The following is a 23,926-nucleotide window of genomic DNA, read 5'->3' on the forward strand; positions in this document are numbered from 1 at the left end:
TCATTGAATAATGAAAAACGATTACAATTAAATGTACTTTAATGCGTTACATATGCTTTATTCTTTTTATATTTTTACACTGTACACTGCTGCTCACTTAGTAAACACTACATTACACAGCTATGTTAATAAATGTACAACGGTATTGGAAAACAAAAATATATATCTCCCAAGATGCTCATGTGTGGGTCGTACACAGACGAGTACAACACAGTCGTTCCAGACAGTTGTTGGCACAGAAAAGAATGCCTTCACATATTAAATCTCATCTTCTGCACAATAACGTTCAAAATAGGGCCCGGTAACACCATGTGTCTGTACGGGGTTGAATTTTCCGTTGTGGATATTGCATAGCAAGAAACCATGATGGCAAAGTCAGGAGCAGGAAAGAGCTGTCCTTTTTGTTCCCCACGTGGGAAGCAGGAGATCGTCCTTCATCAGGAGTCGACACACATCATCACACTGTTTTAACCAGAGAAGAGGGCTGTAGTGTAAGGGCTGGGATTTAGGACGGGGGAGAGGGCCATGGAGGTATTTACACGAGGCTTTCTCTTGGAAGACTTGTATCTGGAACACAAGCCAAAGACGTGGGGTATTTCCCTTTATCCAAATCAATACACCGTCCATCACTGAACACAAGGTGAAGCCTCACAGTCTTATTAACGTGCAAAAAGGACCAGATACTTTACTTAGGGCATTCCATTTAAAAGATCTGCACAGCAGTACATTTCACAGGGAGAGACTCAAATGTGACAGCTGTTTAATGTTGATGTATATAAATCATTCTCTGAACCCACCCCCCCCCTGTCATACACATACTTATAAAGCATACTTCTACATAATTTGCTTCAAGCTCTGTGTAGTGACATTGGAATCCCGAGTTGACAACAGAGCAAGCAACTTGACTGATTTAACAAAATAATACTGTTTTTCTCTGAAAATATAGGAAGTTTTGATCCTCGCTTGTCCTTAAATAAAGCCATTGTCAGCAGTTCACAAGAAAAAACGAAAACATTTAGCTTTTAATAAAACATTATAGCACAAGTAAGTCATGGTCAATAATGTGAAAAGGATGGTTCATAATAGAAAACATATTTTTAACATCTAATGGCATCATCATTGAGGATAAAAATAACAACAAATTTTGAAAGGCTCATTGCACTTAATATATGGCAAATGTAACAGTAGCTTTAAAATAAGCCAGAAAATGTCCTTTGTTCAAGTCTTTTCCTCCATATAAAAGGTAACGTTATTCTTTTTAGTGGTCCCAACTGTGAGAAACCGTCCTGGTCAGATACAACTGGTGGGAAGTTGGTTTGTTTTTAGATACCAACACCTTTGACAAGCGAAGCCTCCAGGGTGATGTTGAACTCTTGCAGTGTCTGTAGCACTCTTATTAGAGAGTTCACCAAAGAGCGGTCCTTCATCAGTGCGATCTCTTCATACATCTGATTGGTGATTGGACAGTCTGCGAGCAGAGCGACCCAGTGATGCAGCAAATGGTCCCTGAGAGAAGAAGAAACGCGTGGAGTCAGTGCTGAAAGTGCATCTTCTATGTAAATTCAACATGGACCATGTTTTTGTGAGTGTTTAGTCTAATCGGCTAATAGGGACAATGATTTCTGGAATTGGCCCCGGTGCCGACCGAGAGCATGGCACACAGCAACGGTTCATACGCCGCAATCCAATAAGGGAGAGGGGACGTTCAGTGAGAGTGCTTTGTTTTTTAACATTGTGGAAAGAGTCCAGCCCGGTTTTCGTTGGGGTGCGGTTGTCACACACTAATAATAACAATCTGAGCCTGGCAGGGGCGAAAATAAGCACATGTAACAAACATCCCACTGACGCTGCATATTCGCCGCCGAAGCTCATTTAGATACAGCATAAGGATAACAGCCTTACCCCTAAATACTGAACCGCTTTTTTTTATCCAACCAGCACCCAAAAGCTATTATGTGTAGCAGAGAAAAGTGGCAACGTTTTGTTTTCTTGATAAATTACAAACAATTAATCGATTATGGAAACCCATTTTCAAGAAAAAGGATAAAATTGCTACTTAGTCAATGTGCAGAAACATCCACGCACCAGGTGAAACCAATAAAACATCTGATACTTTGACTCTTCTTAAGGAGAGATGCTTTTCACTTGACTCTTTGCAGGTCAGCATGAAGGTCCGATACTGAGCACAGAGTCCACAACAGCGTTCTATAATCAACTAAATCCTACACAAGTTGTAGTAGCTTCACTCTCAGGACTAACAAATGTCTAAAATGTTAATTTAATCTGAAGGTGTGTCATTGGGAGGTTGATGACTGCTGCCGGTCTACCTTGCACCCAAACAGACGAGCATCTGGAACTTCCCGTCCTTGCCGATGTTTCTGGACGTGTTGTTGATGGCGCGCGTGAAGCGGCAGAAGTGGCGCACTCGGGTTTGCCAGTTTTCATCTGGAGTCTCCTCCCGCTGCTCTGCACTTTCAAAATATACTTGGGACTTTTCTGTTAGAGCAAAGATAATATAGAGATAAATAAATCAGTTAACAATGAATTAAATATGACGGGCTTATTGAGTGTTGACATTTAGATTTTGGCTGTAGTACGGAAGTAATATACAGGAGTAATGATATTAGGTGTTTACCCAAGAAGTCCCAGATGAAAACATTCTTAAAGAGTCGCGGGGATTTGAAACCATGCAGGAAAACCTGCTCCAGGGCCCAGACGAGGCCGTACTCCCCACAAAGGAGGAGGGTGAGACTTCCTCTCTGTGTAGAGCAAAAACAACAAGGAAAGGCAAGCTGTTACAACTGATTATAAGAATCAAGCAATTACAACAACAACAAAAATATTTCTAGATACAGGTATTAACAGCTTCTCAGATCCAGTTATATGCATTGAAATAAACAAGTTAATTACAGACTCCCTCCATTGTTCTGTCAGAACTGTAAAGAGGGGGAGGAAAGTGTGTAGGGAATTTCCCTGTAAAAATCCTTTGTGCGTCGCCTATGCAACGAATGACTTGTAAAACCTATAATCAACACATAAGACAATAAGCATCGCCTTTGAATCCTGATGACCGCCCCTGTGTGCCTTAATAAGTAATACTTATCAATGTTGGTCCTTTATATTAGCGTCTATACGACATAAAACAAAATAGTAGAAGCATACTAAATATTTAAACCGACTAAATGTTGTCTGTAATGTGTTTTTGATGATGACCATGACGATGATGCTACCAGCTGAAACAGTAAACATGCTCTATAATCCCCTCTCCATCCACCTTGGAAGTAGGTGAAGTTGTGCCAGTAACACTCCGCCTGCTTCTACAACTTCTGCTTTGACAAAGTGAATTACACCACAGAGCCCTCTGTTGCTGAGGAGCTCGAGGAGCGGCAGAGCAGAACGCTGCTTTTCCTCATTTGTGATAAATAATAGAGCCGCATGTTGGGGCCTGTCTAGACTGCCGTCTCTCACCTCCTTCTCTGGCTTGTGGAAGTGCTTCACGATCCCATTGATGGCCTCCCCCACTCCCTCCTGGATCTGACCTGTGTTTAACTCTGCATGAGAAGGAGAAAACACAGACGCAGTGAGATTTGAGTGTATTTAGAACAATAATTCAAAAAGAATAAAGTAGAAACACTGTTGTCCTATACTTCCGAGATTGAGCTGAACCTCAAATTGGATACACATCTTAATCCTTAGCTTAACACCAAAAACACCACTATTATTGGTCGTTGGAAAGGGGCTTTATTGTTGTGAAGTCGAGTAACTTACTTGGTCTGCTGTTTGGCGAGATGGTAACAAACCTCCTCATCATCCCGGGTGACTGCTGCATCGGGGGGGTGCGGCACATCCTTTCATCGTTCTCTGTGCTGGGGGTGATCAGCTCCCCCACCAGGATCCTCTCCAGACTGCCGTCGTCCACGCCCTTCCCCAACCACCGGCCACACGGAAACCTGCGCGCACGCATTCAGTTCATGGTTTTGGAGCGCGGCGCGGTCAGAACGGTGTCACAGGGAGGGGGAATTCCTCTCAAAAAAAGAAGACACGCTTACTTGTAAGTGTGGCCCGTGATCTCGTTACGGACCACCACGCACTCCACCAGCCACTTGGCGTAGAGCCCCGTGTTATCGTGACCCATCTGCACCGTGGTGAGCTTTCCAAGGTTCTGGCACTGAGACAAAGAGAGAGAGACAAGCGCGTGGACATCAAAGACCCGAACAACAAATCTGATGCACGAACACGATGGAGCTCATATTCATAAAGGCTTTTCTGGTTGATCACAACTTCGTCGCAGGAAAAGTGACAAAAGGGACAGTCTGTAACTGACCAACGTCTAAGATCAGCATTGACCCATTGTACTGACAGAGTCTGCTCGGTTTCAGCCTAAAACAGTGATTTGGATTAGCTGTTTAAGCAGTTGTCTCTGGGTTAGTTTGATGTCATAGAAGTAACACGGCTGTGTTTCTATGGTCGTAATATTAGTTACGGTGAACTGTTATATTAACGAATGGGAACTAAAAGAAATCCTCACGAAATATCACAAACCTCGAAGGTGATCTCCAGAGTGTTTCTGGGGACCTGCAGGACTCCGGTCTCTGCCAGCTCGCCAGAAACACACACCCAAGGGTTGGCTGTGAACATGGAGCCCCCCAGCTTCTTACTGGACACCACCACTACGTGATAGGGGATCACTGGGAGACGGAGAGGAGCAAAATGTCATCAGAAAATCCTGCAGTTTATTGACGGTGTTGTTTGACATCGAGGCAGCACTCACTGATGGTGGTAAAGACGTTGGTGAAACAGAAGTAGTCCACGGCATTGAAGGACAGGAGGTGGTAGAGAAACTGCTCCTTCTCATCATCACAGCGGAGGAAGGCGTATCGCTTGTACAGTTTTCTAAAAAGGAAAATTTTTGATAAAAGTGTTAAAATACATATTAGTACTTGGGAACAAAACAAAAGGATTTATCATTTTTTAAACAAAAAGAAATACATCCCATAACACGATCACCATTATGATAAATGGCGATTTCTCCTTGTTATAAAGTAGAACTGAAGGGACATTTAAGGTCAGACAGACAGAATTCCCCCCCTGACCCAGTTCACCAGTCAGATATGAATTATGAAGAAAGCTGTGAAATATTCATGCTGGCGGTGGACGACAGTAGGATTTGATTTGCAGTTTCAAAAGAGTTAATGTATTATAAATGGGTAGATCACACGACATCTTCATTTCATGCGAGGCAGACATTACTCCACAAACGGAGAAAAAATGACAACAACATATAAGAGGTGGGAAAAGATATGTGGGGATCTTAAAAATGTTTTATATTAAGACTGGTTGTGAATAACTTAGGGGAGAGTTGGTTTTGCTCACTTGGTCAGCTCGTGATCTGAAAGCAGCTGCTTCAGGTGTCTGGAGAGCAGCTTCTTCTCCATAGAGAGGCGAACCCAGGCTCTGGCTTTGCCCACATCTGTCTTTATCTCACTGATGTTCTGAATGTGTCTGCGAAGAAAACAACAGTTCAAGGAGTCGGACAAAAAAAACAAAGGATATATATATACACAAACAAACAAAGCAAAGATCATTTTTTGTCATGTGAAAATGACACTAGGATACATCTTGTATCCATTACATCGGTTTTACCGTAAAACAATAATACTCAAAACAATGAGCCAATAAATGTCTTTTGAGGTTGTTTTTTCAGTGTATATTATAATGCACAATTCTGTGCTCTAAACTGATGACAGGCAAATGTTCATTGGCCCCGTCTAAAAAAAATCATTTGATTGATAAAAAGCCTATAAAATAGTAAAAAGTTATAATATTGCTTGCTTTGATCAAACAGTCAAAAAATAAAAAGCCAAATAACATAAACTTTGGCCATAACAGAGAAACGCCATAAATCCTCACATTTGAAAAGCTGCAACCACTTTTGCAGCTTTTCTTTCTTACTTTTGATTGATAAATGACAAATAATGAACCAATACATTGATAAATAATTTTGGCACAACAAATGGTATTCCTAAACTGTAGATATATATTGTGGACACACAGTGTATCCTCCTCCGGAGAGGCATTTACAGCACATACATTGTCCCAGTCGAGCCTCTGATGTCCAGACACATTCCCTTCCACTCCACCTGTGCCAAAGGCTTCTTCAATGTCTCCTCCTCTTCCCTCCACCCCCCTCCGTCTCCACCCTCACACGAGTAACCCACTTTGCTCTCTGCTCGTCATCTCCATGGCAACAGAGGAAAACACTTATGCACTGCTGTTATTAGGCTTTGCGTGGAGAGAACAGTGCAAAGCAGGTGAGCAACAGTAATATTAACTTAATATTTTCAGTATTGAGTACAAATTGTATCGCCTCTAAAGACAGTTGCTTCTGTGTCGGTCTTCCCCGAGTAGACAGGAAGGTTTGTGCCCTGAGCTGACCCCTCTTCTATTTCTCAGTCAGTCTGGCGGGGGTCTGGTAATTAGGCTGGAAGTAACGTGCTGTTACAGACCCTGTCTGCGCCTCCTCGCGGCCTCACACGCCCCGACCCCTCAACTGGGTACGACACGCACGCAAACACACACAGGTGTTTAAGAATGCATCCTCTCTCTCTTTCTACTTCCCTTCTCTCACAACTCATACAGATTAAAGGGGCCAGAATAATACACGAAAGGGAAAAGGGGACCAACGGGTTTTTTGTAACATTTCCACTAGAATGGACAGGAAATAAAAGAATAAATATCATTATCAAAAATCTAGTCCATCATTTTTGTCTGAATCAGTGAAAAAATATTTCAGCTGAAGCAGAAATTTTAGCTGAATTACTTCATTATTTTATTAAGCAATCCAGATATTTGTGTGATCATGTCATATTAATATGGTACATATAGTATGTCCTATCCTGTTTTAATTTATGCGTTTCTGGAATATGAGCAACCTTGAATGGTAGTTGCAAATAATGTTAGAAAAGTTAATTTTAATATATTAATTGATCTCTCAGGTACAAAAGAGGGAATTTAACCCGTAAGAAATAAAACTTTTGATTGTTTAAAGCAGCCCTATGAAGAAACCCTCGTTTATCTGGAACATGAAGTCTCCATCGGGTTTTGCAACTGAATTAAAAAAAAAAGTATTTTGGTCCACGAGAGATTGCTGTGGAATTGTCTCTTGTTTGTGTCGAATAACTGAATGCAACCCTTGATAAAACCAGTTTAAAAACACCAGTTTTATACATTATTTCATTGGGATAACCCGTCCCCGGATGCATAGACTCCACTTTCCCTCCAACATAGAAAAGTCCATTAGGTTGTTCTTTGACACTGAACCACAGGGGGGCAGTCTTAGGCCAATAGAGTCTCGCCTGATTTCATCATTTAACTCATTAGCGATCATCCAAATAACCCAAATAACGCGCAGTCCTCACCTCATGTCCTGTGTCAGGGAGACTTTAAGAGGTGGCATTGCTGCTCCACCACCATCAGATTTGCGTCTTTCTGTGTCATGAATGAAACCTGGTGTGTTAAAAAAAAGGATGTTCAATAGGAGTCACTTATCTATTAATTCATTTTGTTTGTTCTGGGATTTCATCCTTTACCTGGAGGTCCCAAACAACCTGGAGTTGCATTTTTCTTCTCTTTGCTCTCCTGATAATGCAGCAGGTGGGACCACAAGGCAGATTTACCCTAAAAAGATTCATTAGCGTCATTACTTGCACAGAGAAACCACTGTATGTCCCCCAGCTGTGGAGGATCAATAATGAGAAATGGGTTGTTGGTGTTCCTGACCTGTTTGACCTGCAGCCCGTGGCTCCAGATCCTCTCCAGGAGGTCACAGAGGCTCGCAATAAGAGTGTTCTCTTCAACACCGGTGATGCTGACCTCTCCGTGGCCCAACTCCACGGCCTCCCGACCCATCTTCTCCACCAGCATACGCTTGGTCTGCAGGGAGAGACACACGCACTGTTGTTACAACGATATCTACCTCATAATATTGGATTTTTCAATGCCAACTTTAGACAAATCCTAATATTTATTTTTCGTGCAGTAGGAAAATATCTAAAATTAATCCGTCGTTTTTTACTGCGTTGTTAAATACAGAAATGATAAAACGCTGAAATTCTCCGCTAACTTCATCACTGTCGTAGTCATTCTGGATTGATTAGTGTAACAAATCTTAAATGTGTAGCCTACAATGTGCTGAAGCTTTTTTCACCTGAAGTAATGCAGCAAATGCCACAGCGTGAAGAGCCAACTAATTCCCTAACCACAGCACGCCCAGTCATACACAAACCTTGTTCCTGCACTCCTTCAGCAGTCCTTCAACAAATTTCCAGTTAGTGTGAGCGATGACAGAAGGCGACAGGTTTGACAACTTGGGCTGTCTGATGGTTGTGCCCAGGTTCCTGGCTTCCTGGATGTACTTCTGGTAAAAGACAGAGAGAGATGAGTACTCTAACCACAAAAGGAAACAAGAGATATACAGAAATCAATGCTTACTGGTGGACTCACAACACTGGGGACAGTTTCTACAGAGGAACCAGGGTTACTAGAATCACTAAAGTCTATATGTCCAGTCGATTACAACAAAACTATTCAGGTCTGAAATAAAACATGCAAATTATCTGGAAACAAAAGTCTAAAACATACTGTATGTTCTAATTTAGTTGCCAACATTGGTTAATAACATGGATCTACAGATTTAGCTCAGCTGGTGGTGGTAAAGGAAGCAGAGGGATGTAACAATCACATGGGTGGACAAGGTTTGCGTGGCCCCAGTCTGAAAGCTAAGGGCCCCACAAACAACCAACACATACCACATCCACTGTAACCGACTTTAGACATGGCTGGAAGGACTGTGAGAGCCAGTAGTAGTCAAGAAACAGCAGGAGCTGCCGCTCGGGAAGCAAACACTCTACATGCTGAGAGTAATGTGAGCGTGAGTGCCAGAGAGAGGCAGAGAAAGGAGAAGGTGAACAGAAGTGTGAGGAGGGGGGTGGGAGAGCAGACGAGATGGTGAGAGCAGAGTCAAAATAAATCCAACGGGTCATGCAAAATGAATAAAAACAGGCGGTTAATCCGTATGAGTATGAGTGGGGTGAAGGCGACGCGGCGGGGAGCCCCTCACCTCCCTCTGGTCGTTGTCTAGGTAAAGGTGCTCCGCGTGCTGCTTCTGTCGATCCCTCCTCCTCCACTGGGCGGGAGCACTCCTCTTGGTCCATCTGTGACACAAAAGAGCCGTCGAACTCGGATTTAACACGTTCAAGGAACATCCTTTTTTGTTTGTTTGATGGGACGGCAAAGTGAAATGCTGACTTGTTGCTGGTGGGCCCAGTGGAGAGCACATCAGACTGAAGGCGGGGGAAGAAGCCCTGCTCGTAGCGTCCCTGACCGATCTTCATGTCCAGCAGGTGCGGGTGCAGGGCGGTGTGGTCAATCTTCATGACTCTCATCTCGATGGCTCTCTCTGCGGAGGAGGTGTGATTAATGGATGCATCATAATCGCCTTTAGCCTGATCAACGGGCTGTCATTTTCAAGACGCAAGTGACTAAGAGTCCTTAGGACACCAGCATGTCTTAAATATGAAAATTGACAAGTTACAATGGTCTGGTAATTAATTCCAGTTCTATTCCAGTCTAGTTCTACGCAAAGAATAAATTCTTTGGGATTGATGAGGGAGCCATTTAAGGGTAATTATCAGGAAACCAAATAACCACAATGTCCCATAGTCAGAAACAAAGTAATTATTCTTTTTCACCTTCTTACCAATCATTCAAATAAGATTATCATATTTTCTGCAGCTCCTTGTGTGAAGAAGGACAATTTAAAATGTCCTTTTAGCAAACGACTGACAACAGAAGAAAGAGAACAATTTGAAATAGAAAAATATATTTCCTCCCAAACACCCACAGAAGCCAAAGAAGAATAAGTCTTTTTCTTCAGACACTCATGTATTCAGCTTTAGACAGTGATTTTCTGATGTCTGATTAACAACCCACCCACACACGAGTCATGTTAACAAAAGCACCCATTAGTTTAGCGAAGAACAACAGAGCCTAATTATATAAACTAAACAATGTAGAAAACACACGCACAAAAGGGAAATACGCAGCACCAAAATGTACGGAACCCACAATTTGACCCCAAAGTTATATTTACATTCTTAACAACATAATGTTCTCCGGGCTTTTCAGAAACTGACATGTCTGAAGTGCATTAAGGATCTGAAGGAGGGTTTATAAATTTGGAGTGATACGTAATTAAAATACTTTTCGCACATCCAAACTAGTGTAAAACATGTGCTTTCTGAATTTTACGAGGCCCAGGAGCGGCAGAAACAGATTTTTCATAACTATGTAATCATGATCCCGTCAGTTTATCAAATAGAGCAAATCACCTGACAGAAGTTCACACGGTCAAATTACAAAGACAAAGCATTAGATTGGAACCGTCTTGGTTTTAAACAAGTAAGTAATCAAACATTACAGAGGCTCCTTATTTCTGATGTTATGATACTACGGTGAAAAATATTCACTTTCAAATTAGGACCTGCAGCTTTATCGGTGCCAACCAATAACACAGAGATTTCTTGAGACGTGTTGAGGCTTTCGATTCTTATTCCTCTGTAATCCACAGAGCTGAACTCCCTCCTTACCCGCTTCCTCGATGTTGGTGCATTTCTGGTACATGGAGGTGCGCAGCGTGGGCGTGCGGACGTTCAGCATGCGAATCTTATCCACGCGGTAGTCAAACACCCTCAGCGTGTGCTCCTTCTCCTCATCGTCGTGACAGAGGATCTTACTGTCGATGAAGGAGGCAAACATCTGCGTCTCCAAGAAGCGGGACAGGAAGGGCAGGTAGGGCTCCGGCTGGTCAGACAGGAAGGAGGCCTGGACACGTCAATTTAAAAAAAAGAGGGGAACTTAATGTCAGAAACCGTGGGAAAATAACACCCTTCACTACACTATGCTATTACGAAACTGCACGGAGCCCGTTTGACCTTGTCAAAGTTCTGCATCTGGTCTCGATTGGTGAACCAGGACTCTTTGTCCTGACTCGGCTGGATCACAAACACCTCGTAGTCTGCAAACATCTGGGTGAACCGGTTGGCGAAGACCTCGCGCAGATGGATGTTGATCTTGTGCATCTTCAGCTCTTCCTCGTCACACTGAACCCGCAGCTCCTTGTTGCTGCTGGCGTCCTCTCTCGCCTCCACCTGATGGGCAGCGAAGAAAGGATCACAAACAAGAAGACGTGTGTGAGAAAGATATCAACTTAGAAGAAGAAGCAGAACTCTGTTTTTCATGTATATCTTGTTCTACTGTTATCCGAAGCTGCCGATGAAGCAGCAGGGTTATGGGAAAGGAAGTCCTCTGTTTTGATTCGGTGGGTCAGCTGGACAGATGCCAGCACTGGGACGGGGGGCTACAATAACAACGAGCAGTACCACTGCGTGTAACCGTGAAACAAAATCCAGCGACGTGACCCGAGAAGCTATTTGGTCACTGCTTTTTTCTCTTTAATTCAGCAATGGGTTTAGATAAGACTACTTATAGGGAGGTCGGACCTCATGGTTGAGGATGGAAACAGCTCACGCACGATGAGCTAATTCTAAAGCAATGCTGGTCATTGGTGCGTAAGCTGATTAGGCAGCAAAATGGACAGCAAAAATAATTCCAGACTTCTCTGTGTTCGCTACCTTTTCTATTAACATGATGCTTACAGCACTGATGGGAGGATGGCTACTGAACAATGCTATAATATAAAACACGTCAGAATACATATTACCGCCATCATTTCTCATTTGTGACAAGTATCATTAACAACTAAAACACCTTAATATTTCTGTCTTTTGTTTTTAAAAACATATTATTTTATGAAAAACATAATATCAGTCGACAAAAAAGGGATCTTTTCAGTTAATTATCATGTAATTGCTACAAAATCAGCTGGTAAGATTTAGCTGCAAATTAATGGGAGAAAATAAATTCCATCAGAAAATGTATCTCCTGAATACAAGAAGATTTCAAAACTACCATCGTATGGCTGCTTTTACGCTGATTATTTAAGAAGAATTGAGTTTACGGCACAAGGGGGTCTTATTATGTTATTGTGTTATTAATGAGATGGCATCCTGTCTCACCTTCTCCAGGCTGACACCAGTCCTCTTGACCAGAGCCTGCAGTCGGGCGATGGTTTCGTTCTCCCTCAGCAGGTAGGAGTTGAGTGGCGAGGCCAGGTTGCCGTTGCGCTTGTCGGAGACCATGTCAACAGATCGGAACCCGCGGTACTTGGCCTGGCTCACACCGGAGTGGATACTTCCCTCTGGAGACAAGCCAAAGGACAGGAGTACCTCCGAGATCTCCTGAATGAACTCCAGCTTGTTGGGAAACTGGGGCAACTCCTCCGGCAGTTCGATGAAGTGGTTGTCAATGTCCACGAAACACAAGTTAGCCTGGAAAGAGACGATACAAAGGTGTAACATTGTTGGTGCCACTGAGCCGGTGAGTCCTACTGAGCTAATGCTAACAAATCCAACAAAGTCGATCTTTATATGCCTTTAGATCCATCCAACATGTTTGACAGCAGGTTACACCTCCGCAGCACGTCTGTCTCGGTGTGAAATGTGAAGCAAAAGACACCTTTTCCAAACGGATGACTGTGCTTAAATGACTGTAGGGAAAACTGTCCACCACGGCTGATGTCTGCAGCACAACAAAAGGCCTTCTATGCAGAATACCATCTATTAAACTGCTCCTTCTGAATAGAAACGCAGATTGAGATGAAGAGTGTTTTTTGTAGTAGGATAAAATAAGATAAGAAAATAAACAGCACATTTCCGCAGGGAAGTACTATACTAGGATACAAAAATGAGGCAAACGAAGGCCCCGTGGTGTGTTTTACCTCCTGCGGCAGCTCCAGCTTGGTGCGGTCGTCCTGGCCGTAGGAGTGGAGGCCCATGAGATACGGCACGGGGGCGTCCAGGAAGTGGAGGAGGGAGGCGGGCAGAATGGGAACGTACACATGCTGCCACTGATAGGGGAACATTAAGGCTGTGATGCTCTCTGCCACCGTCATCAGCCTCTGGTAATCTGTTTCATTCACACGTTGGACAAAAAGAGAAGTGTAAGTGAAGTGCTCCAGCGGTACATACACATTGGTTGCACAACTTTTGCCACGACTTATTCCCCTAAAAGCCGTGGGCCACGCTGCCTTTGCCTGGTATTTTATGCCCAGTAAACACACATGGCAGAGGAGGTGTGCAACACGTTATCTGCATAGGATTACATTATGCCTCTGCTCTCCTGGTTGCTGACAGAAATCCCTGCTGCATCCGCATATGCAAAGCCCTTCCTGACTCAACGTTTCTGTGTCTAAATCAGGATTGAGTAGAAAGAGCAAAGTGTGGCGGCAAGGTGGACTAAGATGACACGACAAAGGGAAACACCCAACCCTACTAGTATATTTATATGCGACAAGCTGTGTGCAAATTTAGGGAGTCATTTTCAGACCAAGGATGTCCAGTACGGCCCGTCCTATGATAAAGAACTAATGCTAAATCCTGTGTGATGACATCACACAGCAGCACACCTTCGTGCTCAGGGTGGGTGTATAGTCAAATATTTTTCCAGTCGTCCTCATCGGCGTTCCCGCTCTATCCCGTTGACACTTCTAGGAACACATTCGGCCGCAGCTCTCCTTCTCCTGTTATGGAGCCAAAATGAATAGTATTCCTTCATTTGGACATGTGCTGGTCCGTGGGAAGAGACTCTCCCCCCTCTTCCCCCCTTTTCTCAGTAGGCTTCCTCTCCCAGGATGGGGACCAGAATACTAACATCACCCATCTGCTCTTAGACGAGACTCGTGTAACAAGAATCCACTTAAGCTACGGTCACTGAGGGTCACGTGCTGCTGCTCCTCAACACAGATGAGAGGGACATTGTGTAAATGTTCATAGTGAAAACCGCTGGCAGTTTAGGCTTGGTGTTGCTTGAACTGTCAAGTTTTACGTACCGAGTGCTAAAAACTGCCACTATAAATACACCAAACACACAGAAGTGAAACTTGCGGATCTTATTTTACTCAAACAGCCTTTTACATCTAATGTGTGGTGCGTCCTTTTGAAGAGACACACCACACATACAAAACAGGGACGGTTTGATCGTCTGTGTGGACCAAACGCACTGACGGATATCTGGCTCTTGATTTGTGCTTTTCAAATGAAGCACCTCTGTGTCTTTGTGTAACCGCTGAGACCTCACTCTCCCTTCATCTATCATGTCTGTCTTGACTGCACAAATCACCTGAAGACAGTGAAATAACAACAACAAATAGTGACTTAATCGTAGTTTCTACACGTGATTCCTGTTTGAGAAGGGAAAAGCAGCTTTGCCGTTACAGCTACACAGAAGAAATACTGGCCTTTTTCATTCACCTCATACCAGGAATAAGAATTGCTGTTTTAGCCTTCAAAAACACACACACAGTTGTCTGCTTATTTGCAGAGCATCCCTCTCCTCTGTGTGTGTTTAAAGACGCAGTCTTTTTTCAAACAAGCCGTGGTATCTTCCCAGTGGAAGATTGCCAGGGCTTCACTCTACACAACACCCCTCCACACATTCTGCAGTGATCAGCCTCATGGGGGAAAAAAAGAGGAATGATGTCACTTCTAACCAATAATAATCATCCTGCATCATTGCCATCCTCCCAGTCTCAGGGTTGCCTAGCAACACCACAGCTTCCCCCCCCCCCCCCCCCCCCTTAAGAGCTTCTCTACCCCCGGCCCCTAGCGCTTTGTAAACCATTTGCCTTCTCTTGCGATTGTAATGGATCCAATCACCTCACCAGACTCTGCATCCCTGAATGATTTCCTTGTTTCTCTCTCCCCAGAAACACATACACACACACACACTAATGAATAAATACAAACAGGAATCAGCTGGCTGCATTTCAGGACGTTAGAATTTGATCAAATATTATACATCGCAGAAGAATCGCCAAAAAAGGCCTGCACAGCCAAGCGGTAAAAATGTCCTCAAAAGATGAACCTCACACACACACAGACACACAGATTGAGATGGGAGGGAGACTGAGCCGCCTGTGATGGGGGCCGACATTTACACAGGCTGGTCCTCGCACTGCATCACTTTCATGGAACCACTCAACAGGTTATGTAACTGCTTGGATAATAGCAACGGCGTGCTTATCAAACACGTGTTCTAACCTCAGGGCCGGGCTTCTACTTCCTGTATCACAAATATAAAAAAAGATAGTTTCTTTATTACAAACATACAGACTCTTTTTCAAGTTAGTGGGGGGAGCTTTTTTAACTCCTCTTGCATCTATTATGTAATAAAATCTTTGCTCGAATAGTATTTCAAGCCTCCTCACATCGGTCCAAAGTGTATTAACAGGGAGTCTCATGTCTCATACTAGTCTCATGTCATGACACTAATATGTCTCTCAGCTGCTGACACATCTCTTGAGACAGCCTCCACTGTAAGGATCTCCTCTCACTTCTCCAAAAACAGCTGCTACAAACAACGCTCACTTATCTCCTTGCCTGCAGCTCGTGTCCAAACTACACAGAATGTCACGGTAGCCCAGGAAATTGTTTTCCAAGCATCACTGTTGTGTGAGCCAGATGCAATGTCCTTACACCCAATGCACCCCGATGGGACAGGCCGCTACAGGCTGAGAGTAACAGTAGCAGGAGAACTACTTACGCTGCGAGTAGAGCAGTATCTGCAACTCCAGCAGGGCGCAGGTGAACAGCTGGAGGACGTTCTCCACCCCCAGCAGGTGAAACATTTCCCCGATGGCAAAGTCAAAGAGCGGCAGCTCCGACGTGCTGGGCCTCTGGCACACCACGGGCCCGTACACGCCGGAGAACTTGAGCGACCGCCCCGAGGGCGGCAGGGGCACCTCGTAGAGGATGTTGTAGATGAAGCTCTCCAGCGGCAGGGGCGGAGGCTGGGGGGACGACACGGCCTGGTGGAGCTGCTGCAGCACCTTCCTACAGGCCTGAGGGAAGGCCATGGGCGTTATCAGGCAGATGCACTTCGACACGTAGAGCGTGTCGCGGCTGATGTCGTACGAGTTGAAGCGCTGCAGGCGCGAGATGGCGGGCGCGGCGTGGAGCACGTGGCGCGGCACGGCGTGTTGGTGTCGATGGTGCTCCGGCGCCGGCGGGGAGGTGGGAGTGTGCAAGATGTCGTACTGCTCCGCGTTGTGCATGTGGTAGAGAGTCTGCATGGCGCTGCAGATCTGCTTGCTGGTCACCTCCTCGAAGAAGGTGAGGGCGAAGCCGTACGTCCGCGAGCCGTCCTCCCTGGTGATGATGAAGGAGTGGAACTGGGGCTCGCGGGGATCGACCTGCGTCCTGAACGCCAGACCCTTGGGCATGCAGAGCTGTGTGCCAGGACGGGGAGGAAAAGGCATCAGGGGGTGGAGGAAAATCAGTACAGATTACATCATTTAATTGTCTAACTTAAAAGGTAAATGCAAAACATTTTTGGCAGTTGGGTTTATTTTCTTGTCGGTTGAGAAGATCGACACCACTCTCCTTAAAATAACCCCATGCGTAAGAAAGCATTTTCACCAACTACAAAATGAAAGCGTATTATTACTGGGATATTGATATATCTGTGCAGCGATCATACCATGCCAACTGCATCCTGGTCAAATGGATTCCACTCGACATTGTCTGGATAATGTGCTAGGACTTTGGATTTGAAGGTTCTCCGCAATGGACTCTGCTCAAAATTCTCACCTGAAAGTGAAACAAAACAGGAAGAGAGAGAAAGAGAGCAACAAAAAAAAGATTTAAAAAGGAGAAAAACAGTTGGTCTGAGAATCGTGATGGAGGAACAGAAGAACAATCGAATAGAAGCAGGTTAAAAGTGCCAGGCGCAACTCCAGAGAAAGAGCCAGTCAGCATATTTGTCTTGAGAGGATTGCTGTATTGCACCATATAAAGCTGTCATCAGCACCCCGCTCGAGAGCAAAGAAAATAAAATATTCAATAAAGAAGCATCTTTCACTCTGTTTTACTTCATAGATCTTAATGCGTCCAGACAGCTTTAATGGTAATACAAAGAAACACAAAAATAATCAATAGAATAGAAAGCAAGAGTTGATTTGAACCCGGGATAAAGCAGAAGGGATGCACACACCAGCGCAGTACTGAAAAGTCATTCGGAATACAGGGAGAGCGTGAACACCGGCCAAGCAATGCCAGCGCAGGCGGCACTGGATTTGTGTGTGTGTGAGAGAAACAGAAGCAGTGATCGTCAAACATCAGCTCATTGTTCAGCTGCTGCTGCTGAAGGGTGTGAAGGAGGAGGGAGCAGAGAGGAGGGGGCGGGAAAAATCAGAGGAGCGCAAATGAAAAAAAGGATTTCCCCAGACCTGTGCAGAAAGATCACTGCGAAACTCACTCACTTTAAAGTAACAAAAAAGGAAGGAAAAAAGGAATAAGTGATACAAAAAAAAAAAAAAAACCAAGGTGTGCCAAGTTAAAGGTTGAAGGGTTGAAGCTGAGCTCGGGTTGAGAGGGGGAGGAGTGTGTGTGGTGGGAGGGTTACCTTCATCTGTCCCCGCCAAATTTCCTCTGGCCCCATCTTTGAATTTAGTAGCCTCAATATACTGGCATAAAGCTACACAACAAATAAAACAAAAATATGCAATTAAAAGCCTGGTTGTGGATGGTTGGGGCATCACTTCTCGTATGATGCGTACACATCCTGCCACAGCTAGCGGCCGGCCGACACCGGACGTTGTCGTGCCTCCGTCAGGTGGGGGGGTGATGTGTGCTAACACAGACCAGCTGGTGGGGTCACGATGGCACAAAGCAGCGCTTCTATGTGCTGGAGTTTCCTCTTCTTCTAGATCATGCAGAATCCACATTGCTCCGGTGTGGATTCGATTCTCACCACATGCTATCAGCTCCGCCAGGCTGCACAGTGATGCTTGGAGCTAAAACATTGTTAACATGCTCAGTGATAATGCAATCATGCTGTATAACATGTAGCATGTTCATCATCTTGGCGGCAACATTAGACATTTTGTAACATTTGCAAGTCAGCACTAAACAGGGAGTACAGGCGAGGCCGAAGGGAAAGTCATGAGTTTTGCATGCAGTACATTACATTAAACATTTTGCCCTTTTGAAAACACAAATCTTGAGGTGGGGCAAATCTTTCAAACACGTGTGTCTCATCACTGGTCAGGAGGTTGACAGAGTGAATGGCTGCCCTTGTATCGCAGACCGCCCGGAGCTGGGCTGGATTATCTAACAATTTATATAAATAAAACAGCCTTTATGCAACCAGGCAATGCTTTTTTTCTGTTTCCTCTCCGTGCGTGACATTTGCCAAGCACCGATGAAACAGTCCTGCAGGCACGAAAACACATTTATGCTGCATATCAAAACCAAATGTGAGCTGCGTGACAGAGGCCTTCGACTTTTTTCTAATAGCAGCACGTCAACCAGGCCGATGTGCCCTACGCAGCGGGCGGTTAGGAGTCAGGAAAATCTATTTTTTATTGCACTCTATTGGTTATTTTCCTATCTATACTGCCAAAAGGGAAGAAACTAGGAGTTAGGCATCGGAGACCAAAGATATGTCAGACTATTATTATCAGGTAGAACGAAAAGATGATCAAGCTCCTTCTCCACTGTGAAGGCGCCAGAATGAATGTATGATAACCATATTTAAGGCATGTAACATGTTTTATCTTCTTCAAAGAAGGTAAAGACTGTTGAGTGCAAAGACGAGCTCCCGTTGTTGGTCACCACGTTCACGTAGCTCAGATTCCACGAGGGAAAGTGAAAACAGACGGAGACGGTTCCTCAACTCTCTCTGGACCAACTCAGGAGTTGCAGTGAAGTAAGTTCATAGGTTGTTTTACTGGACCAACCAGTTCTTTGTAGGTAATCACATTGTCATGTATCCTACCTGTGGTGATGTCACTTTTATGTAATTCCAAGGTGTATTATAACCTAGAGTATAGCCTAAATTCATACAAAAAGATTAGATATATTAGATATATAGATATTAGATATAACTTAAATGAACTAACTATTGAACTATTTGGGGGTACTTTCTCTTAGAGACACTGAGGGATGGAAACAAAATTCTACAAAGGTCCACTGTAGGAACCCAACCAGGCCCTGATTACGTGATGAATGAAAAAGTGTAATAATAGAAAACACAATAAGAAATCAGAAAGGCGAGACGTGGTTTCATCAATATTCCTCCTTTAGGTTTAACTATGGTCGAGGGATCCTTCATCGTCCCTCACTGCTATTTACGCTAAGACTGCACAGGTGTTCTCTCACCGGCCATTAGCGCTGATGACCAGGCAGCCGACCCCCCCCCCGCCCCTCCCTGCCCCTCCCTGCCCCACGCCCGCCGAGGCCGCCGTCTAAAAGGAGCTCCAACAAAACATCCACTGCCACGGACAAAACGTGCTTCTCCATCTGCCGTTGTTCCAGCCAAACGGGCCGTGATGGCGTGACAGCGTGGAACCGGTCGCCGTGGGAGTGTGGAGCGCCGCGGAGTCCTGGCTCCTCGCCGCCCGCCCCCTCCTCCCGTAGGGCGGCGACCACCCGCAGCGCCGCAACCCCACCCGTGGTCTCGCACCCTCACGCACGGCCACACGGCTCCACTCGACTTGTCGCGCCAGCAGCAGAATCCGGGGAATGCGCCGGCATTCTGAGCTGGCACATCGCTGAAAAGTGTCCTCGTTTCAATGAGTGGGGACCAGCTGCCATAAACACCAGCTTCTCCATTGGGTTATAGAAACAATCTAAGAAATAACTTGATTGCAGGAGAAGCTTCCACTAAACACCAAGCTGACAAAAGGAAGGAGGGAGTGCGAGTTCAACGGCACTCGCAGCTTCCCGTTCGTCCATTTAACCCAATTTAATGTTACATTGCATCGCTCATTGGCGGACTGGTTTCAAAACGATAACACCCATAAGCCTTAGCGCCATTGTAGTTGAGAAGAAGCCGGTCCAGCCTGAAACTAAAAGTAAAGTGATTTAAGCTGCAGATTTGACACTTTAATCCTTCGCCTTCACTTTCATTGTCATCAAATGATTAGTTACAGCCGACTCCCGTTGAGCTTCATAGTTTGTAAAGATCAAGTAGCACTGCTCCCTTAAGTCACTGTGAGACGTGTAATGAATCTTTCCAAATGTCCATGATACTTTTTTACAAACGGGTGAAAATATGAAAGCCCGGATTATGCGTCTAAAGGCAGCTTTCGTGTTGAGCCGTTCATCCTCATTTGTTTGCCGAGCAGCACCGGGGGAGAGAGGCTGCCTGGGAAATCCAAAAGGATATTTAGCATCTGAATAAGTGGAGCCTGTGTGCGAGTGTACTTGTGTCCCCCGGCCAGCTCCCCGTGTTTCCCAGTGTGTCGCCCGTGAGGCTGCAGCATCATGCATATGCTAATCAGGCCCTCGCCGTGCTACCAAGCGCTGGGATTAAAGAAGGGCCCGGTCACTCCCGTGTGTTCTCACTGTGCATGAATAACCCCGGCATCACGCTAAACATGACAAACAGAGCGGGGTTTGATGTCGCAACTCGTTTGTGTCTCAGCGGTGTTCGAAGCGAGGTCACTTTAAACCATTACAGATGCTACAATCATAACGGCAGGTCAATAACTGTTGAGTAATGTCCAGTCACCTGTTCAGTTATTACGACGATCAATAAGCAATAAGCAAAGATCAAGAGATTGATTAGAAGGGGGAAGTTTTTATATATGTGTCGTAGATACAATTATCTACTAATCTACCAACACACAATTCTGACACGTATTTGTGTCAAATATTCCATCCCCTTCTCCCTCACTAATGTAGATTAAGATATGCAATTGCTTGATTGAGCCGACAACAGGAACAAATATGAGTTGTTAGATTTGCGAAAGCAGTTCTGAGTAGAGCGGATATTTAGAAGAAGCAGATCATACGTATCCTGTGACAATGGAATTTCCACACCACTTCCTCTCTCTACAACCTAAACTGAAAGTCGATGGGGGCAAACCTCTAACCTCTTTCTACAGCAAACAGCGGCAGTACGAAGAACAGCGTCGGCGATCACAGACCGCAGCGGCTCGGTTTCGGAGCAAGGTGTAAACCGCGTACGTTTCTGCCAAGTCAGAGAGACTTTAAAGTACAGTTGTCACAGGTTAGGATCACAGAAAAAAAACCTTTGTTCAACGCTATCGGGGGCATTCGGAAGGCGAGCGGGGGAAGCCGATCAAGAAGATATAAAAAATGGAAAGAACTTTCATCTAACCACAGCAACAAGTCTCTCACCACCTGCTGAGTCACAGTAAATCACACCGAAACAGGATGAAACAGACTCTTCTCTATTAATCATCGTGTTTGGGACAGAAGTTGCACAACAATGTTTTCTCCAACATTAGTAAAAACAAAAACCCCACAGTAATAATGAATCTGAACCGTCAATAAGAGAAAGTCCTTTGTTACTCTCATTTGAGTTGAGACTATGAAATGTCTTTGCAGAGACATTTTTCCCTTCAACATTTAGCGTCCTCTCTGAGGATACGAGTTACCAGGGGGCTTTTCTTTCGGGTGGGAGAAATATTTTGGAGCTGCCTGATATTTACATACACTTCTAAATGACACAAATCGAAATTCCACCGACACCTCGATTGGTCACGACTCTCAGAGGGGACACAACAAAATGTTTCCCCTTGAAGGAAGCACATTGTGCCGGTTACACAACCCGAGAAACTCCAGTACGAGACAATCCGACGTTCTTCATTCACAAGAGTTGTTAGTGATTTGAACATTTGAGTTAAATATAAATCTATTAAAGAGCAGTAGTTCACAATTATTTTGCGTAGACCCATCGGTTGGCCGAGCCTTCGTTAGGACCTGCTCTTCTGAGATTGAGATGTGCCGATACGGAACGTTCCTTCTGTCAGTTGTTGTCATGGTTACCCGGACAGCTTCACAGAGGGTCCTTGCTCCTGTTTGGAATTAGCTTGTAACTTAATAACTGCAGCGCGGTCGGTTGAATCTTGGATTCAGTTCCTCACAAGATGGTAAACCCATGTGTCGTCTCCAAGAGCCTCCAACACTAAGGGACGGTGAAGTTTGGAAGTATTCCCGACTGCGTAGGCCAACTGCTTGATAATGACATAACATCACTGTCGACTTCCATCATAAAATCTAAGTTAACGGAGGCATAACAATCCTTAAAACACAGGACTAAACATTTTACCATTTGTAATATCTAAAGTGATATTGATACAATCATCTAACTCAACATCTTCTTCTTGACAGATAACAAATAACAAACTGTTTCGTTTTTGTGTTCAGGTAAATAAAGTATCACATTAATATTAAACATTCTAAAAAAATAATATTTCCCTCAGTGATGAACCAATTTACGTTAAAAAGGGACCACTACCAGTATGACACCAGTATTAACAGTGTGATATTAGTACATTGCCCATCCCCACTAATCTAAATGATACTAAAACTGCAGTGACATTTAAGAAGTCAGCTGAACAGGAATATAGTGTGAGGGGGAAAACGCAGTGTTGCCGTGCCGTAGATCCCACGGCGTCACATGCCAATATGTGTAAATCTTCTCTCTTCCAACTTGTTTGTGCAGGGGGGCACGGGGAAGGGGGGGGGGGGGGGGGCTTCTATGAGGAGGATGGGTGCGTGCGTGCACAATGTGAATCTCTGGTGGATGCTGAGGATGTTAGGGGTCGATGGGGGGCATTGAGATGTGTGTGTGTGTGTGTGTGTGGAGGGGGGGGGGGGGGGTGCATGTTCCCCAAGGGCATCTGTTAACGCGACCTCCTCGTTATAGTATTATTACATTATATCCACATCAAGTGTTGTACCATCGTCGACTGACGCTGCGGGCTGAATGCGCTGCGGCTGTTGAGTGTGACTCGCATTAAAACGCATTGCTGCGCACGATTGGAACATTTAAAACAATATCAGAATAAGCGGGTTCGGCGATGACCTTTTTGATTTAAAAGGCACGTCGGCGACACGACGAGCCCGTAATCCCGTCGCTTCTCATCGAGCAGAAGAAGAAGAGAAGAAGAGCTAACCGTAGGCCCCTGTGTTTGGTGCTGAATGTATATATAAGCAGTATATAACCAATATACGCGAATAGAATAAACCACAAACCCCTGTAGACCCAGAAAATGCTAAATATTAACGCTGACATTATGTTACAACAGCACCTTGCGTCCTTCCGCGTTTGCCACGGCGTCAGCCCGACATTTACCCCGATGGCTAAAGTGCTTACCGGACAGTTCGTCGGGTTCCAGCCCGCTCTCGGTGTCGAGTCCGCAGATCACGAAATAATCTGCGAATCGGCAGGAACCGGAGCTGAAGCCGGTGGTCATTTTGAGACTGGTCCGGTGGTTCCTTTATCCCCCAAACCGGGAGCATATTAAAGGAACTCGGAGGAGGGCTTTCTCTCTGCCATCACGGGTGCTACGGTACTGCGAAGCTGGGGAAATCAGTACGGATAGCATGCTAACCCCCGCTGCTAACTGCAACGGTCATCAGACATCCGGTTGCTGTCCTTCACAATAAAACGTGGATTCCGCAAATGACAAGAAACATGTTCCACGAAAGAACAAAAAAATACAACCGTAGACCCGTAATGTCATCAAATGGATGGTGGTTTACCTTTGCGTAGCCTGACGAACTGTACACTGGACAAACATGTATAACACGTAGAAGTGAAAGGTAAAATGATGAGTACTACACAGATTCTGCTCCATTAGTAAGAGTATAAATAGCAACTTCGACAATGTTTGAGCACGACGTATATAACTGCGCTGAGTCCTGACAGGACTGTCAAGTGCAGGACGATTCGTCATGCACAATGGAGCAAAAGCTACTAAAGGTGCAGGCAACAA

The 23,926-nt window shown here is 44.8% G+C and overlaps 1 protein-coding gene across 5 annotated transcripts; it reads right to left on the reverse strand.

The window, feature by feature from the left end:
- Positions 1 to 32: 32 nt before the first annotated feature.
- dennd5a (DENN/MADD domain containing 5A) lies at positions 33 to 23,626 on the reverse strand. Of its 5 annotated transcripts, XM_040201078.2 has the most exons (24): positions 23,305 to 23,531; positions 17,578 to 17,649; positions 16,654 to 16,763; positions 15,718 to 16,402; positions 12,896 to 13,083; positions 12,135 to 12,446; positions 10,992 to 11,207; positions 10,647 to 10,881; positions 9,307 to 9,457; positions 9,119 to 9,212; positions 8,808 to 8,912; positions 8,285 to 8,416; positions 7,780 to 7,932; positions 7,590 to 7,677; positions 7,419 to 7,506; positions 5,374 to 5,502; positions 4,772 to 4,893; positions 4,543 to 4,688; positions 4,050 to 4,168; positions 3,769 to 3,950; positions 3,469 to 3,551; positions 2,636 to 2,759; positions 2,328 to 2,496; positions 33 to 1,506 (listed from the first exon to the last, which is right to left on the reverse strand). In XM_040201078.2, exons 1-24 carry the CDS (start codon positions 23,402 to 23,404, stop codon positions 1,323 to 1,325), a joined length of 3,987 nt encoding a protein of 1,328 aa, XP_040057012.2. In that variant the 5' UTR covers positions 23,405 to 23,531; the 3' UTR covers positions 33 to 1,322. The 5 variants fall into 5 exon arrangements, with proteins under 5 accessions (XP_040057012.2, XP_077941559.1, XP_077941558.1 ...); XM_078085433.1 differs by lacking the exon at positions 8,808 to 8,912 and having other exon boundaries at positions 23,305 to 23,626; XM_078085432.1 differs by lacking the exon at positions 17,578 to 17,649 and having other exon boundaries at positions 23,305 to 23,561.
- Between the last annotated feature and the right edge of the window lie 300 nt (positions 23,627 to 23,926).

Source organism: Gasterosteus aculeatus, chromosome 12, assembly GCF_964276395.1.
Source record: "Gasterosteus aculeatus chromosome 12, fGasAcu3.hap1.1, whole genome shotgun sequence".
NCBI classification, from domain to species: domain Eukaryota; kingdom Metazoa; phylum Chordata; class Actinopteri; order Perciformes; family Gasterosteidae; genus Gasterosteus; species Gasterosteus aculeatus.